Source organism: Gopherus flavomarginatus, chromosome 3 (genome assembly GCF_025201925.1).
Source record: "Gopherus flavomarginatus isolate rGopFla2 chromosome 3, rGopFla2.mat.asm, whole genome shotgun sequence".
In the NCBI taxonomy this organism is placed as follows: Eukaryota; Metazoa; Chordata; order Testudines; family Testudinidae; genus Gopherus; species Gopherus flavomarginatus.
Window position 1 is genome coordinate 121,918,103 of NC_066619.1, and position 18,945 is coordinate 121,937,047.

The 18,945-nt window shown below is 38.7% G+C and overlaps 1 protein-coding gene across 2 annotated transcripts in view; it reads right to left on the minus strand.

Annotated features, from left to right (window-relative positions):
• Window positions 1–1,522: 1,522 nt before the first annotated feature.
• Window positions 1,523–18,945, minus strand: part of PTBP3 (polypyrimidine tract binding protein 3) — a 104,876-nt gene continuing 87,453 nt past the window's right edge. For both annotated transcript variants that reach the window (XM_050943127.1, XM_050943126.1), the window contains 7 exons: window positions 13,865–13,942; window positions 10,937–11,076; window positions 7,531–7,564; window positions 6,680–6,772; window positions 5,533–5,749; window positions 4,210–4,287; window positions 1,523–3,373 (listed from right to left, as the gene is read on the minus strand). In XM_050943127.1, coding sequence (XP_050799084.1) covers window positions 3,241–3,373; window positions 4,210–4,287; window positions 5,533–5,749; window positions 6,680–6,772; window positions 7,531–7,564; window positions 10,937–11,076; window positions 13,865–13,942 — 773 coding nt within the window. In that variant the 3' untranslated portion in view covers window positions 1,523–3,240. The remainder of the gene's footprint in view (window positions 3,374–4,209; window positions 4,288–5,532; window positions 5,750–6,679; window positions 6,773–7,530; window positions 7,565–10,936; window positions 11,077–13,864; window positions 13,943–18,945) is intronic.

The following is an 18,945-nucleotide window of genomic DNA, read 5'->3' on the forward strand; positions in this document are numbered from 1 at the left end:
GAATTCTCAATTTAAAAGCAAACAAATTAAAATGTACTGCTATTTTTGAAATTTGTGATATGTCTGCACCTTATGTAAAAAAGTCCTCCCACAGAGACATAATCCTTAACAAGTACACAAACCTAAAAATAAGTTGATAGGGATAACACTACAGATCAACAGCAAAAACAAAATGACTGAAAATGTATGACAAAACAAAAGCACACAGAATATAGAAATATCCACCCCCCAGATTTTTTCTTTTAAAGAAACAAAAGATCAGAAATCTGTGCCAACATGTAAGCTGTAGGCCTCTGCAATTCAAACTGCAAATAGTCCGAAACTGACTTTATCCATATACTAAGCGTAGCTACATTTTTAAAGTTAAACATGTTCTTCCATTTTTAATCCCACATCAAAAATCCCTCATCTTTTCAGATTAGTTCAAGCATTCCCACCTTCTGTTATAGGGTCAATAAATTAAAACGCATGTCATGTGCATATTTGTATACACACATAGCATATTATACACACAGTATATTCACTCACGCCACTCAATATTATACATGCCAATACTAGTACTCAAACTTAAAAGGTTGCTTTTCCTGGCTTCTATTACATTCATCTCCAGTAAAATTCCTTTCCCTGGTAGCAGCAATTCTTTAAACAAAAACAAAAAACAAAAAAAACCCCACCAGTGTTGGCCAAGTTACATGGGCAATGTTTTAATAAATTATGCAGATGTCATCAACAAGTGCAGCAAGGAGGCATATTCATTATGGCCCCAATTCAGCAAGGTACACATGCCTGAAAGCCCTATGAATAGTCCCACTGACATCAGTGAAACTGACTTGTGATGCAAGATATGTTAAATACCTTGCTGAAGAAGGGCCTATTTGAAAATGAAGGGTGCTAGGTTCTACTAGAAAAATCAACCTAACGCAGTGTTTTATTTTAAGATAATGTTGTGGAACCAAGGAATCCCACACATTTTTGTGAATTATGAAGAAACGGGCTTGAAGTTTTCCCACATGGGATCAGCTACTTGAAGGTGGCAAGAGGGATGATCATAAATGCCAAAAATTACCCCTCATACTTCTCCCTCGTCTCTTTACATCTTTCAGTAAATAAATATATTTGAAGATACTTACTCATTGGGTGCATACCTTCTATGCAATATACACATCTATCTCGATAGACATACCTGCTGTCAAACAATGTTTATATTACAATAAAATGTATAGAGTTTTGCCAACTTCATCATTCTGATCAGCCTACTGTACTACATAAAAAGCAATATAACGTAGGAAGCCAAGTCAATAACCTGCTCCTAATCCCATCATTCTACAGAAATTTTTGAAACAATGTATCTAACTTCTGTGTCAAGATGGTTACTCAGTTTTTGCTACAGAGACCATCATACACCTATAAGTGTGGATCTATAAATTTGCAGAATTGTCCCTGTCTGACAATCTTCAACTGGGATTAGGGAAAGAAAACACAGATTTAATGAAAAACCAAGATGAATGGGTGCCACAGACCATTACAGCAGAAAAACTTTACATCTCTTCTACTTTCATAGCAGTTACAAAAGCAGAAATAAACAACCATTTATGTTTGAGAGGAATAGTTCTTTAAAAACGCGATCAAATTTCTGCGGACATAACTTCTAAAAAGGATTTTCTTTTTATAAAAAAATTAACATTGTTTAATACAATCATAGAAATAACTTTAAAATTTATACCTACATTCAACAAAAATAGTAAGAATTGCATCTCAACTTGCTCTCCAAACAGAAGTGGACATTCAGTATTGAATTTATGATATTTATGAAGGAAAGCAAGTCAACCTTTTAGTACTGTAAACTCAGTACTGAGGGGAAAAAAAGGAATCCTGAGACAAAATATTATGAAACATTAGATAAGATCCAGAAACTGGAATTCATTTTTTACAGCCAAATATTGGTGTCAGCCAACTGTAACCAGGTAAATTTGAAGAGGCCTACAGGATGTGCACTGAGTTATCCTTCTTCCCACCTCCCCATCTCTACACCAAAGCACCAAAAATTTGAATTCAGACTATTACTTATTGAAAAAACATTTTTAAAATCACAATGAACACACTTAAAAACTAATCGATCAAGAAAAAAATCTCTCACCAAGCCCACAATACAGTTTTCAAGATACTTTAGATAAAACTCTAAGCTATTGTATCATAAGCACATAATAAGGCACGTAATAAGAAATTAAGTAAATACACAGTAATTCTGATTTAAGTATTAGAGATTATAGTGGTACAAAAACCCCTTGAGGTTGATTTTTTTTTTTCTAAAGATGACCTTACCAAAAATAACTTTTTAAAAATTTGTCAAACCATATGATAGACCTGAATATTTTCCTTAAGACTGTAAACATTTTTTTTTCTGAAAAGAAATGTTAAAAACTGTGTGAAATCAGGACTATTTTCTCCTTTCAATTGCTCCAAAGTTATATTACACAACATCATTTCATGGTAAAAAACTCAATCTGAAGCTCTCATTCCATAATTCTATTCCTAGCTACAAGCGTCAATGATACCACATTTCAAAAGATCTCACTTATTTCGATTTTACTTTACTCCAGGGAGAGACAAGGCACTGCCTTTCCTCCAATAATTTCACCTCCACAAACAATTGCAGATTTTTTAAAAATGCATAAGCTATTCAGAAAGACCATCCAAAATATGGATATACCATTCAATAAAATAAATATTGTTCAATAGATATTCATTGTATAAGCTTGCTTTCCATTGAGAAACTCAAGCACTCTTTCACATTTAAATTAGTGTTTAGTCCGTACAGAGGAGTAGATTTAGTATTTCATCTGAAGCATTCTTTCAATGGTATATTTTAAAGAGGCTTGGAAATGTTGTGTAAGGCTAATTTGGAACAAAAACTAAAAGGGTGTTCCTGAAATATAATTCAAAGGAGGGAATTTGACTATAAATATTGTTGCTAAAGATTAATTCTATAGAAGAAACTGTTTCTGGAGGAATATTAAACCTATGACCACATTAATGGCAGAAAACAAATGAAAAGATCATCCCTTGATTCTTTACTGTGTACACGAATACACATGAACACCAAACTCAGCGTGAGTTTCTTTTCTTTTCTCTCTTTTTTTTGTTTTTAAGAGGCAAGAGTTGGTCTTAGCTGTTTCAGTCTCTGTCTGAAGGTTTTACTGAAACTGTGGTGCAGTCTTAATAGGAAAGTTCAGAGAAAAGTCAGATTGTAGATTTGGAGAAAGAAACTCTGAGGTGATGGTTTTCCCCAAGGTCATGATTATGAAGCTCAATGAGAGCCTGGATTGCTTCTTCCACAGTGCCCAACTGGATGAGAGCCATTTTCCGATCTTTCCTGAAGTTCAACAGAAGAACAAAGTTAATTCTAACCAATTCCCGATTACACCAACACCTCCCAAAAAACTCTGATAGAGTTTTTCAACCACTGTATTATCCGCTGAGACTTCTGTATAATAAAAGAATCAGAACAAGAGATGTACCTACTAAAACAAAAATAGAAGCAGACAGAACTACATAAATCTTCAAGCAGATGGCCTGCTGTGGTCCCACTTCGTTCCAGGATCCTGTTGCATATCAAAAGCTAAAAAGGATAAATATATATGGCTGGAAGGCCTCTAAGGAGAGTTTACGTGTTGGCCATTTGAAAGGAGTCATTCTTGCCTATGAATCGGTATTCAATCGATGCCCCAAAATAGTGCTACAGGACACTGAACTGCTGCAACCGATACCTTTCAGATGAGATTTTAGACCCATAGTTCTTTAAAATGAACAAGGGAGTTATTTCTAGTGCTCTGCCTAAATTTCAATTTGGGCATCTACATCCTGTCATAAGAGTCCTGTGTAATACTAATTGGATACTATATTATACTTCCTTTTCTGTCAGTACTGTACAGTGTTAGGATCCATGGTTTAACAAAGCCCTGGCTGGGATGGTTTACCTGGGGTTGGTCCTGCTTTGAGCAGGGGGTTGAACATTCTTGAGGTCTCTTCCAACCCTAATCTTCTATGATTTAACAGTTTGCTAAAACTCCCTGCAAAGATAGTTATATCTTTGTGCATAAAATTTCTTCACATACACAGTTCCTATACATAAAAACAGTTCACTATCCTTCAGGATTAAAGTTTCTATAATAAAATTATTAAATGCTCTAATCTGCTCTGAGAACTTACTGGAAGAATTTGAAGGCTTTCACAGTACATCCAGTATCTGCAAAAAGGTTCTTCAGGTCATCAACAGTAACTGAAGGTCTAAAACAAAAAAAAAGTCCAATTATAATCCTGTTATAGATTTTGTACTCTCTCTGTTCTTTTGAACTTCCATTTCAGGCTTCCCATGTAAAGTTTGACAGTCCAAGCTCCAAATTTTGCTTTGATCAATTTAAGTCAGTACGAAGTCTAACTCCATGTGTCAAGACTTTTATATTGTGACTTAACATTTCAGTGTTCTACAGATTCCCAAGACAACACACAGGCTTTCCTCCTGCATTGTTCACAAATGCAACTGCACGGAATTCATTCAGAACTCTGATTTCTAATCTGAGAAAAATCTATTTTAGAATTATAAATTAAGCTGATTTGGACATTTTTACTTTTCAAAGTAAGTTTTATTTAAAATGTGGTCCTTTGAATATAGCTTTGGTAAGGCTTCCCTCCACCCACCTCCCTTTTTGAAACAATGTTCCTTTAAGGTAATGTTACGTACAACCACAGTTGCAGTGTTAAGCAAGCTTGTCTGAGAACTGATGGTATTAACTAGCTCAGTTTTTCTTTTTCTTGCTCACTTTCTGGTTCTGATGTTCTAGCACAGCACTGCAATATTAGAGGTTACTAATTCTCCAGAAAGATAACAAGCTAGTTTGGATTCCATCTCCTAATGTTCCGTCTAAGTTCTGTCAGATTCCCTTTAAAATGGTAGAGAGAAAAAAGAAAAAAAAATAGTGGCTTAAAGCAATCACATGTGTATTCACCACTCCTACATGCACACTCATTACACAGAAATAATGTTCATTGTATAATATGACATCGTATGTTATTTAGCAAAGTCTAGTAACAGGTTTTCCAGAACTTTGCCTTCAGCATAGATCTATAATGTTGGATATGGTCTGCAAAAAATATCTGTGCAGCAGACTAACAGAGAAAAACAGGTTGTATCCACATAGTTATTGCTGAGTGCACTATAAGGATTCGATCTTAAAACAGAATTTGTCCCTTTCAGGAGTAACAGAAGTAACTGTCACAGGACACTGTCACTGTTAAAGCTATATTTGGAAATGAATGCACTGAAAATGCTTTGGTTAAAAAGCAACACAGACATTGCAACCCATTCTTATGGTTTCTGAACATGGAGAACAGAATCACTAAATCTTACCAAACAGAAAAAGGCAAAGGAAAATATTCAGACCTGTGTCAAGCTATAGATGTTTAAAAAAAAAATCTCATTTTTTAACAGACAAGTTCTTTTTCGAACTGAGTTGTGCATGTTTGGATACTTACGGAATGTTGGAAAGATGCAGAGTAGCAGATGGAGGGAAGATATTTAGGAAGTTTTTAGATCCGGGCTTCTTAAAGCGATGTAGCGGGCTATTGCTATAGTCCTTAGTCAGACCTTGGTCCTCTTGTCCCTCACGAGGAAGCTGAACAGTTTGATGCTTTGAAAGAGTTGCACGGAGCACCTTTCCATAAAGTCTCTGCCCATTTAAGTGGCTCATGGCTAGAACGTAAATGTTGACAGTAATATCTGAACAAGAAAACAGACTAAGAAAAAATCCCCACACCGTTTGAATGACTAAAATTTCAAGCTTATCCAACGGTGCCATTTATAGCTGGACATCAGCTTCTCAAGTATAACAGCAACTACTAACATTAAATAAAGCAAAAAATTCTAAAGATAACCCTAACGGATGTAATACAACCTCAAAATCTTAATTTAATGATAATACAAAGATTCTTCTAATCCAATTTTTCAGTTTTATTTTTGATTGAACATTTGAATATTTAAAATAAAGAAAAAAATACTTTCAAAATCTTTAACTTAGTTTGGCACAGAATTCCTAGTATCACACCAAAGTAACTTTTCCTCTGAGTATTACAGAAGAGACTCACTTCTTACTTTAGAACAAAAAGCTTAGTAACACATTGATTTAGGTATTTTGATATTCCTGTGCCAGTCATTGAGACAGTGCATGCACTAAAATTACTAATGTCTACAACTCACTATTGTCAACAGAAATTCAAATATATTCATCCCATTATTAAACTATATTGTAGAAAACTCTGCATTCTTATTGCTTTAGCAAAATCCTGAGCAAACAAATGAGTTAAACTCATTTTTGCACTGATGGGAAGCTGGGTTTTGCTAGTGGGTTTTACTACTGTTTTGGTTTGTTTGGTTTTTTTTTTTAAGTTATGTCAGAAGTGCCTGAAGTAATGGAACATTTTATTGAAAAAAAGATACGATCTGTAGCTATTTAGTATGTTTAAGGCAGTAATTGAACAGTAATTCTGAATAGCGAATTGTGGAGTGGCAGACACCTAGAGCTCTTCTGAACTCCAAATCAGCTGTCAATTTTGTTATCTGCAGTTTCCATTACAGCAGTTATCAGTACAACAAACATGGCAATGAAAATCTGGTTATTAGTACCTAGTTGAGCCTGGGTTGCATCCGCCATCTGAACCAAAGCATTTTCTTTTTTGTTAAACATGATCTTTACTCGATGTACATCACCATAGACACCTGTGGAAATCCAAAAAAGGTACTTTCAATGTATTAACTTGTCTGGAACATCTGATTATCTACAATGCAAAACACAAGTGTCAAGTTTATATCACTGAAGTTCATCAGCAAAAATGGAGAATAATCAATATATCTATTTAAAACAATTGGGCAAGGATCTTTGTATGAAGAGCTTTCAAGGTTATGTCTCTGTCTGCATTTTTCTGAAGAAGTGAGGAATTGTGAATAAATGTGACATCTCTTTCAGTGCTAATTTAACACCAACAGACCCCGGATCATCTGCGGGCAAGATCGAACCCAGGACCTCTAGAACTAAATGCATGATCCTCCACTGAATGAGTAAAAAAAACACATGACCCATACCTAAAGCTGTAGAAGGCTCATTAATCTCTAAGTGGTTTCGGTGCCACTAGAGGGGACAGATCATCACACCCATGGTTACACTAACATCTAAGACTTATTTTAAACTGCTAAATTTGACAACAATAAAAAAAGACAGGATCATTCAAGATACCAACAAAACATGAACAAAGAATCTGTGTACGTACGAAGCCCTCACTTGATTCCCTCTGACGTTGTCTCCCTACCCAACTCTGGTGATACAAAGGAAGGGGAGGCAAACATGAAAGGGAGCACATACTCAGAATCTACTAAGGCATCATATCAGTTCATCAGGTGAACAACAATGCTGATCCTGTGATTTCTCACAGTACATTTCAAATCATGTTCTGCAGTAGTAGAGGCAATAAAAACCTTACCAAATAGGATAAAGAGCCCATGAGGTGTGATAGCCTGTACAAATGATAAGACAAAACAAATTTTAACATTTGAATACATAAAAGGAATCCATGCCGTAAGTAATTATAGCCAACTATTTTGCTTACCAAGTACTACTGCAAACTGGTAAAAACATCATGCTTGGGTTGTTTTTATTTTTTTTTTATTTATTTTTTTAAAAGACTAATTCTTTTCATATATTCCCCAATAATTTCATCTGCTTACCCCAATGGATACAGCATAATGCATTTTAACATGTAACATGTTTTCAATAGATAATTATAAAATTTGCAATAGTTCACAACCCTATATGCTCCATTCGTCATCTTCTGCAATAGTAAGAACTTGCCTACTACAGAGCAGCGGGTCTCAAACTGTAGGTCATGTCCCCAAAGTGGGTCGCGACCCCATTTTAATGGGGTTGCCAAGGCTGGTGTCAGACTTGCTAGGGCCCAGGGCAAAAGCCCAAGCCCCATTGCTTGAGGCCAAAGCCTAAGGCCTTCAGCCCTGTGTGGCAGGACTCAGGCTTTGGCTTCAGATTACAGGTCCCCTCCCCAGGTGGAAGCCCCTGGGGTTCAGCTTTGGCCCCCTGGCTTGGGGCATCGGGGCTTGGGTGGGCGCAGGCTTCAGTCCCCCCTTCCTGGGGTGGTCTTGTAATTTTTGTTGTCAGAAGGGGGTCAGGTGCAGTGAAGCTTGAGAACCCCTGCTAAAGAGTAGTCAATTACTTTAAACTCAGTGTAAGTAGCTGCTAACTGAAAATAATCTGCATGAACCAATTCTTGTTTTCAAACAAGTTCTCATTCACTAAAGCACTCAAGCTTATGCTTCAATATAAAGCACATGCTTCAGTGTTTTATGAACATAGGGTGGTTTGTTGAATCAGAATCTAGAGGAACATAAAAACAACGAGGAGTCTGGTGGCACCTTAAAGACTAACATTTATTTGAGCATAAGCTTTCGTGGGTAAAAAACCCACTTCGAAAGAACCTATGAACAGTAATAACAGACCACCATAGGAAATGAAGCCCTTTTCCTTAAAAATATCTTGAAGCAAGCTCCAAATTCAGCTACACTGGCTTGCCATTTGTGAGTAAAAAATAAATATGTATGTAGTGTGAGAGGGCAAGGTGAGCATCCTAAATTCAGGCATCATGCAGGAGTTGCTTCTGTTGCTGGAGCTCCTGCTGTAGGCTCAACAGTATAGCTAGGAGCTACACAGGAAGGGGATGAAGTTGAATCGTATGCATGCAGCTATGAGAAGAATTCGTCCCAAACATAGTAACTATTGAAGCACAAATGGTACCCTTATAACAAAGTCACCAACAGGGGCACTCTCCAAGTAGCACATGTCCAGTGTTCTGAATTTTAAATGACCTTTTCAAAAGGGTTGGCATTATCTGGTTAGCTTACACTGTAGCATGCATTCAAAGTTCTTGGCATTGCCTTTTTAGAATTGCAATGAGTGGTGAACAAAACAGCAGTGCTACAAATAGCTTTGATCTATGTTTCACATGTGCATATGGTTTAGCAGTATATGTTCACTTAGGAATGAGAGAGTCATCATCTTTGGTTGTCAGCAGCAAGAGGCACTCCCAGCCTACTACTACAGTAATCAGGGTACAACCTAACATTTGTTTTAAAAAGTTAGGTTTTAGGTTACCTTTCTATCTCCGTTCTTCCCTGTTCCCACTCAGTGGGGTTGTGTACAATGGATGTACTAACTTCTGTGGTTTCCAATGCAAGGAGGATTAGCGTAGGACTAACCATGCAGAAAGTTTAAATGTGTGAGAAGACAAAGCTCATTTTCATAACCTTACCCCTTCCCTACTCAAAGAGCTCTGCAAGCTCCTCTGTGGAAATCCTGGTAGGAGGAATTTTGTTTGGCCTTGTTGAACAGACTGATTTTTTCCAAGAATAAGATTAGCCACTTTGAAGCCAGTATTTGTAGCCAGCCAGGCTGTGGCCAGCCCACAAGGCTTGTGTATAAATTGTTCTGGATACACTGCAGCACAAAATGAAAAGTCTCAGTTTGAATTTTTAAATACTGCAACATTGTTCACAATCTGTGTTTCCCAATGCTTTGCACAAAGACCAAGTAACTATCTGGAGATTATGAAGAGAATATTACAGCACTGGTTTTTCTTTGCTTTGTCACATTTGCAGCATGTGTCATTTCAGGTACTTAAAAGGCATGTGTACAATCAGAATTTTGCAAATAAAGATTTTTAAATATTGGTAACATGAAGAAGAGTGCTTCTGTTTCAGTGACATCCATCAGAAAATTCTGGAGATATGATGAGTTAAGGTGAACCTGAAAGAACTGTATGAAATAGCAAGCAGCCATTTTACATTTCTATGATACATTTGTCTGTTCACAGACTAACTGTACAGTATATCAAAACAGACTCAACGAAGAAACTTGTAAATAAGAGCTGACATCTTTTTAATACATATTTTACACTTTTTATATTTATGCTAAGTTTCCAAAGAATGGGGATAAGTTAGTGAGAAACTCAACCTATGCCACCATCAGCTAAAACAAATACTGAAATCCTATACCTATATAATATTTTGGTCTGATAATTTTACTGCAAATTTATAAGATAATCAGAAGGTAGGTATATTTAAAAATACACAACAAATCTACATGTTCACATTTATCAATTGGTTTCAAAAAAGTGATTTCTGGAAATGTCAATATGTCAAAGGACACTCACAAGCCTGTATGCTGCTTTTGGATTCTAAACCACTTGTGATTTTTTTTTCCCCAGGAAAAATGGGAAAACTTGAAAAGAACCCACGACAGTTTAGACGGGCACTCATGGTCACTCTTCTATCTCACCCTTAACTACCTGCTCTCCCTCATCTCTTCTTTGTGGAGAATACTCTGCCCTCTGTAAGGGTCAGCGTGGCACAAGGAGGATCCTCATTCCCTAAAGAGACTACATCTGTTTTACAATTATTCAACAGTTGCTTGCCTTTGCTTTGTGTTTCAGTGTATTTGATTATGTAAGATGTGCATTCTCGTCACTTTAGAGGTCTACTGACTGTGAGAGCTGCAGACTCTCAATAGATGTTTCTTCCAATTAGTATGTCCATTGTTATACCTCCATGTTATATTTGTTTCTAATGAGGCTGTCCATATTCTTCTGAGATTCTATGAAGCTAGCATATGGTTTTAATCTTTGTCAATACTGCAAATTACTTAAAGCAAGTGATGTGGCTGCAGTGCCATTTCTGACATGAACAAAGTAAAAAAAGATATTTGTTATCCTCCTTTGTCTAATTTCCAATTTAGATTTTAGGACAAATATTTTAACATATATTCTATGCCAATATCAAACTACCAACTACTTGCATTATTTGATTCCACCCATTCAAACTTACATCAGGATTGAGGTTGCTGACAAGCAAAACAGAATTTCCTGGAACACCAGCAACTCCAGGAATAGCCATCCGTCCAGTCACTGCAGAAGTGGTGATTGCGAGAGGACCAAGTGCTCCGGGAAGAGATGGGACCGAAAGACCTGAAAAACGATACTCAACTTATGGGCCAAAGGAAGTGGAAAAACTACTTCAGAAGATTAAAAAAACTGCTCAAATTATGTAACATTGATTTATTTAAAATCAAATTCAACACCCAATAATAAAAGGCTCCATAGGCATATCTCAATCCACCCACATTTTCTTGGCTCAGTCCCTTCTGTCATAAACTGTACCTAGCCAAAAAAAATACACATCTGGGTTGGGGGCTAGGGGGACATGCATGGGCAGATAAGCTATTTTGGGAGTTGAATGAGTGCTACTGGAGCTTGCTTTTTAATTGTAGGCTTTTGGGTGTTGCACTTCTCATGATGGTCGCTCCAAAATATAAACCCACTACCTCAAAATAAAGCGACAGTGACATTGCAAGGAGATGTTGAGTAATAAAGTAGTAAGCATGTATATCAAAAAGTTAAGCAAAAAAGCCATAGTAATCTATCATTTTTACAATTAGATTTCTAGTTTTGTCACTTTCAAATAGCCCTTTTTACTACGTGTAATTTCTTAGTAGAATTAGAAGCTAGAGCACAAATGACGGAGTGTAGATCATGACTAAGATTAAGATTTTGTCATGGACATTTTTAGTAAAAGTCATGGATAAGTCAAGGGCAATAAAGAAAAATTCACGGAAGCCTGTGACCTGTCCCTGACTTTTACTAAAAATATTGCACAAAATGGGGAGCCCAGTGGCAGTGTCCCCAAACAGCTTGTAGAGGTTGGGTAGCTGTGGGGGCTTCTCCCAGCTCTGGGGGCCTATACCTATTGGGTTCCGGGAAGTGGGCAGGCGGAAGCCTGCCCCCTGCTAAAGGATTCCCCTCCTCAGCCTAAGGGGAGAATCTACAGGACGTCAAAACCCAACTGAGTTCGGGGAACAACTAATAAAAGAACAGGGACAGGAGTGCGGTCAGAGGGTCAAAAGAAGGGAGCCTGATGGGGACACTGCGCAGAGAACCCCGGACAGCACCCACTGCTCCTCGAAGGCATCAAGGGAGCCAGTGGACACCGCCCAGAGGAACTTTGCCCAGATACATGAATGGACAGAGGATCGGAAACAAGCCCCACAGTCACAGGAGTCTCCACTGGCCAACCTCCTCTCCTTGGTTATGTAGATGGCCATTTTAGCCAGAGTTAGGAGGAGGTTGACCAGGAGGTCCCATGACTTTGTGGGGCCACAGATAGGGAGTGCATAGAGAAGAAGGTGAGGGGAAAAGTGCAGTCAGAAATGCAACAGTATATTTGTGAGGAGCCAGTAGAGGGGCTGCAACCTGGCACATTAAGTAAACGTGCGCTAGGGTCTCCCTCACACCGCAAAAGGGGCAGGTATCTGGGACAGGGGTAAACCGCGACAAATACATGCCCGTGCTCACGGCCCCATGAAGGAGCCGCCAGCTGATATCCCTGGCAGGCCTTGGGACCAGAGTAGAGTATAGGCTGGCCTACAGGGCTTCTTACCCTCCAGAGGTGGCAGGAGGTCCCGCCACTTTGTGTCAGGGCGAGACACAAGGGTGAGGAAGTGAAAGGTGTGGAGCACGAGCGTGTATAGATGTTTCCTTGGTGCAGTTTGGAAGCGAACTGGCTGCAGATCGGCTTATGGAGAAGGGGCTCTGGGGGCCTGTAGCGGGATGGTCACCTGCTCCTGCTTAAAAGGCTTAAAACAGCCCAGAGAGAGGGCTGTGCCAGGGAAGGAAAAGCTAGGCTGATTGAGGAAAGCAGCCTCAGCTGGGGCCATGCCCCATTCGGCCGAGGCTGGCTTAATGAGGGCCCAGCTGGCCCTTATAAGAGGGCTGGGGCCAGGAGCCTGCATCTGGAACAGTCTCCCTCTAGCTGAAGAGGGAGATGGACCTAGCTGTCTGAGTCCAAAAGGGTATTGGAGCAAAGCAGGGCTGGGGAAAGGCCAGAGGAGCAGGGGAGCTCCAGGCTGGCAACTCCCCAGGTTACAGGGCCTGGTCCTAGGTCCACAGAGGTACTGAGTGGCAGAGGAAGGCAGTGGCTTTTACACTGCAGTCTGTCCCACGGAGGAGGAGCTTGGTGATGACTGGCAGTAGCCCAGACTGAGGCAAGGTGGGGATCAGAGGACTGGGGGTGGGGGGAGAGCAGGGAGACCCTGAGACTGTGGGGGTATTGCCAAGGAGCAGCAGCCCAGCCTGAAAGGGCACCGGGGTCCAGGAGAGACTCAGGCCCAGCAGTAAGCAGGACGCCAGCCTGAAGAGGGTGCTCCGGAAGCTGGAGGAGCTAATTCCCGGAGACAGCCAGCAGGAGGCGCCGCAGGGGTGAGTCCCACCACATCTACAGCGCCCCCCCCACCACCACCTGTGAGGGCTCGGCAGTCCAGTGGCCAGGAGCTGGGGGGAGGGGGCACTGCCCAAGGTAGCCGGGAGCTGCAGCCTTGGGCAGCTCTGGGGGCCCCGGGGCCTGCATCCACTGGGAGCTACGGCCCTGCCCACCTGGAAACTCTGGGGGGACCCCACAGCTCCCGGCCAACAGGGCTGAATTCACGGTGGTCGCTGGAAGTCACGGATTCTGTGACTTCTGCGACCTCCGTGAACAAAAACGTAGCCTTAATCACGACAACCAATAGTACACGTAATTCCTACAGTTTATTTAAATAGTAATACTTTGGGTAGTATACTATGCAAACAGAGGTAGACTGACTGCTTTTTATGAATACTTATAGATCTTGATATTGCTGCATTATTATTCTGTTTAACTAGCTGGATTTCAACAATTTAAGGCAGTCTTCAAATTTACCGAACAAAAAATTAAAAGACTTACCTGCAGTTTGATGAAAGCCAATGGCTGGGGCAAATCCAGCAGCCCCGGCATATGGTGAAGAAATTATTCCTGGGGTGCCTAGAATTCAGACATATCTAATTAAAATCTATTCCAACACATTTAGCAAACAGAAAAATTATCAGTATATAGTGACATTTCATATCACTGACATTTCAGAATAACACTCTTCCAAAGGTTTTACTGTATTTTACAGAACTCACGTTCAACAACTGAAGTTGATGTTTGAAAAAAATATTTACAAGGTTAAAAGATACACTCAGAATTTACACTGTTTGGTCTGCAATAAAAACCTGATGATGTTATGAACACTATCAAAAGAATAGAGAGAAAATGCTAGCACAATGAAACAAAGTAAATAGTGGATGGACTGTACCGTCCCACACCAAACCCTCATTCAATCCGCTTACATTTGGGTTAAAACTCTAGCTGGAGTTTCTTCAGTTACTTTTAAAATTTAGAATTTATTTTAGATCATTTTCTCTGCATCAGCCTTGATGTCTCTTCCTAAATTAGGCTGGGACAAAGGCTACTCTGCTGGCAAGATACAGTGGCAAAAAGCAGACTGGTAGAGCAGTGTCCAGCTCAGTTCTGACACTGTAGCACATCAAAAGTTTCTCCTCATGTTTAAGAATTCAACTGGAGGGGAGAAGGAATAAGGGTAACAGGAGAAGTCTCAGCCACAGCTAACTTGAGAGCTTTTGCAGAGAGTAAGGCTGCAGACAGGGGATTTTGAATCCTATGTGATACCAGGTATCAACAAGATTTGCCAGGAGCTGGCGGCTCCTTCCTCTATGTCAAAATGCTATCCTATTCCCCATAAGCACATGGGACAGATGCTCCCATCAATGTCCTCATATACTCAGATAAATTGAAGGTTACAGACTACTATGAGGATGTTAATATGCACAGCCTCAGACATCTATTTGAGAAAGGAGAAAGATAAGAAATGTGGTGATTGTTCCCTTATTTGTGAAGGGTGTAAACACTTAGGAAGGAAAGGAATGTATATTAACAAAAGGGATATAACTAGAAATAACCAAATAAAATTAAAAGGTAAGATTTAAGATGAACATGGGAAAATCCCTCACAGCAAAATATTAAACAATAAAATACTGTCCCCAAAGAAAACAATGAATGCCCAATTGTGAAACATATCAGATTAGAAAACCTCACAAAACAGATGTGAATGCAAATAGATGGACTAGATATTGTATTGGATCTTTTTCATTTCTAACTTCTAAGGGCATGTCTATGTGAACATTTATAGTTTATGGCAAGCTGGGGCGTAAATCTAACCTGCACTAGCTTGCTGCAAGATTAAGTGTTCTTGTGGACCCTGTTAATGTCCTCTTTGAAACAGGACTAGATCAAAGCGCACTGTTTAAATGTATCAAGATCAATTAGTCTACAGCAGGCTAGTATGGGGTAGAGTCACACCCCACCTTGCCAGGAACAAAATGTTTGCACGGACAGCCCTTAAGACACTGATTAAACACATATGGGAACAATCAGGATACTTTAAAAGTAGACTCTTCCAGGACAGGATCTCAAACACTGCCCTCACATATGACCCCAAAATGTGACTTCAAGTTAAGACTTAAGGGAACAAAGAACAAATTAAGAAAATCAACACAACAGAATACAGTCACCTGCTCTGCTATTCAATTGAATTTTACATGTCCCAAATTTTTAGTTTTCAATATGCCACTCATCTTTTACTTACAAAATGTAACTGTATTCTAGAAACTTTCAGGGGGAAACATTAATTGAACAAACTGATACAGCCTGAAACAATATACCAGAGGGACATGAACTGCCTCATTGATCTCAATGGCTTAACTCTGAAACCTGAATGTCAGTTTAAATGTTAGTGTTAACTATCTCATGGCTAATGAGTTTAGAAGAAATATCTAGCAAATGTGCTTATTCTACAATCACAAACTGCCTTCCATGCTCATATCCCCACCTGCAAAGCTTCTCTTTGCAATGATGAAGGCTACAAACTGGGAATCAGGAAACATTGGGGCCCCATCTATAACAAAGATTGCTTTCTTATCTGCTTTCGTTTTAATCTAGTTTTAAATTCACTCAGTTATCCTGAGCAGCACATAGCTTAGTGTTGTGTATGTACACACACACACACACTCATTCCTATCTTTCAAAATGAAATGTTAAGCAAACAATAGAATCTGTTTACACATTCAATTACATTTTAGTCCACCACTTTTGAGAAATGCCTTCTACACATAGGGCCCTTCATTTTCAGTTTTTATTTAATTTAATTTACCCCAGGAATACATCAGTGTTTATTACTACAACTACAACAAGAAAAATAGGTGAAAAACGGTGGAAAAATATTAATATTTTTCTAGGTAAATACCAGGGTTTATTTTGGTGGACAGAAGAAAAAAAGTATTCAGTAGATTAATGCTTTGATGAACAGAATTTAATGTAGTTTGCTGCAGAACTAAAACAGAACTCAAAACACAATGCCACCTGAGTTTAAGAAAAGAATAGAGCTCCAATCCCCAAATAAAACTTTTCATTTGAAACAACAGCTTACTGTTGTAGACTTGAACTATTAGCCTATAAATATTTACATTTAATAATGGGGCCACACCATTTGCACTGCATATACTCAACTTCATCCTTTTCTCCTGTTTTTGTTAGTTTTAAACGTGGAAATTCTTCATCGTGTTCTGAAACGTATTCTGATACAGAGTTTTGTTTTCTTTCCATTTTAGAGAGAGTGTCAGATCTTTAAATTGTTATCTGATAACAGCTTGAAATATGTGTGTGGTGGGCGTGAGATTCATCAGTACGTTCATACGCACATGCACTTCAGAAGTTGCATGCAGGCCTGTTTGTTGTGTACATCTTCTAGACTAATACATAGCCTTACTTCAACAGGCAGCTTTGCATATGCACACAAACTAGTGTATTATCATAATACATATATCTCATGCAACATATTGTATTCTCTTAATAAAACAAGTTGTTTTATATATTTGAATTATACAAAAGTAGGGTGAAAATTGGGGGGGGGATGAATACTTTTTGTAAAACCCAAGATTTTTTAAAATAAAAATCAGTTTAAACTGAAAAGGAAGGGACTTATCTACTCATTATGTAAATAAGTAACATGATCATATGTTCATTTTTAAAATACTTAAGTCCCAAAGACAGAAATGATAAATTGCATTAGATACATTTCCTAAAATAACACGGACATTAGTGGGTATCGTGCAATACTGTAGGAATTACCACATTAACAACAAGCAGACACGTAAGCTCTGACAAATTATTTTGGCAGCCTACTCCCCTCTTATCTGTAGTCACAAGGTGTCCCTTACACAAACAATGCAAAGCATTAATCACATCACATTTTATGCTTGTAATACACGCACTGGTGCATTATACTGACAAGCTTTGGCAATATGGGTACTAATCATTCATTCACAGTTCTAGTTTCCATTATCATTCATTACTCAAGAAGCAATGACAAAGGGCTTTTATTCTGCCAGACGGGACATGTATGCTGGACACCGATACCAGACAGACACGTAAGAATAGAATACAGCTAAAATAGGAAGATCAGGAATTCTAGCATATGTACAAAATCCTCTGCTATCTAGTTGACTGCAGATTCTAAGCAAACTCTCAGAAAATCTATTATGCCTTATGGGAAAAAAAGCTTTTTCAAATCAAATTTATTCCAAAATGCATCAGAAGTTTTTAACATGAGATCTACAAAAATGTTAACATTCAAATGGTTTCAAATATAGCAGTGTTTTTAGTAATTAAACTGCAATATCCAAATCCTAAAGTAAGGGCTAAAATTGCTAAACGTATGTACTGATAATTATCCACCACTGCTGCTTGCTTTATCTGAATTCTTTATCATTGCAGCCTCCACTTGCTATAACAAAGACAAAGCCCAGGGTTCCAGCTTCTTCACTATCATGTCATTTTATCCTCAGACACTTGAGCCCTGTCTGTACTACCACTTCCACTCATGCTACCTCTGTTGGAAAATCTGGACCCCTATTTCTCCAGACAGGAACACCTCACCTCTGTCACTTCATATGCACACGTATCCAATTCTCATCATTCTTTTCAAATAAAGGTCTCTGTGCCAGATGCTAGAAAACTGATAGTTTTAATCTTTTACTGCCTGCAGTTGTAAGGCTTCTTGTGATTGTGGACATCTTTAACCCTTAGGGTTAGATGACAGCGGTAAAGATGCTCGAATTCTATCTATTCCAGCAGTTCCACACTTTTTGGTGTAGCTGCACTGGTGGAGAATTATGGGTTACTTGTTAAAGCAGACAGGCCCTGGTGGAGTAGGCAGGTGGTGTTTGTACCAGTTTCAGCACACAAATGTGTACTGTAAACCCTGCATCATATCCCAATCTTTTCTTAATCTACTGTACCATAATCACGCTTCCCCCGCTCGCTGAAGTTTCAGGCAAATTAGTTAAGCCTGATTCAACACAATTTACCAGGTTTGTAACAGGCACAATCTTAAGCGCTGAGAGACCCCAATGCTTCCATGATACAATAATTTTGTTTTTAAAACAGAAATAGTTCTTATTTTATTACAGAGAAATATTCAATGGCTTCATTTTTACTTACTTTAAAAACAGTGCGACTGCCAAACAAGTACAGCTAACTTCATTATGTGCATAGTTCCTAACAAAACCCCTACAACCAAACAGCAAAGAGCGTCATCTCTCAGGACTACATCAGAAAGTTATACGGTGCTAGAGGAAAATAAGATTTTCTTACCCGTTTGTAGCACTTTGACCAGTTGAACTGCATTACAGAAATATGTTTTATTGTTGTACATAACAAGGGAAGCATTTGGCCCTTAATGAAGACCCATCCAACAGCCAAGAGCTACAAATCTCACTTGTCAGCGGTAGCTGCTGGTTGCCAAGAGAGCTGGAAATAGTTGTCAAAATAGCACAGATGGCTACTCCGTCTTCAGCTACTCAAATGCCTTTTTCATAATTTCCATTACCATTAAGGTTGTTTAAATAAAATTGCCAAAGCCACAA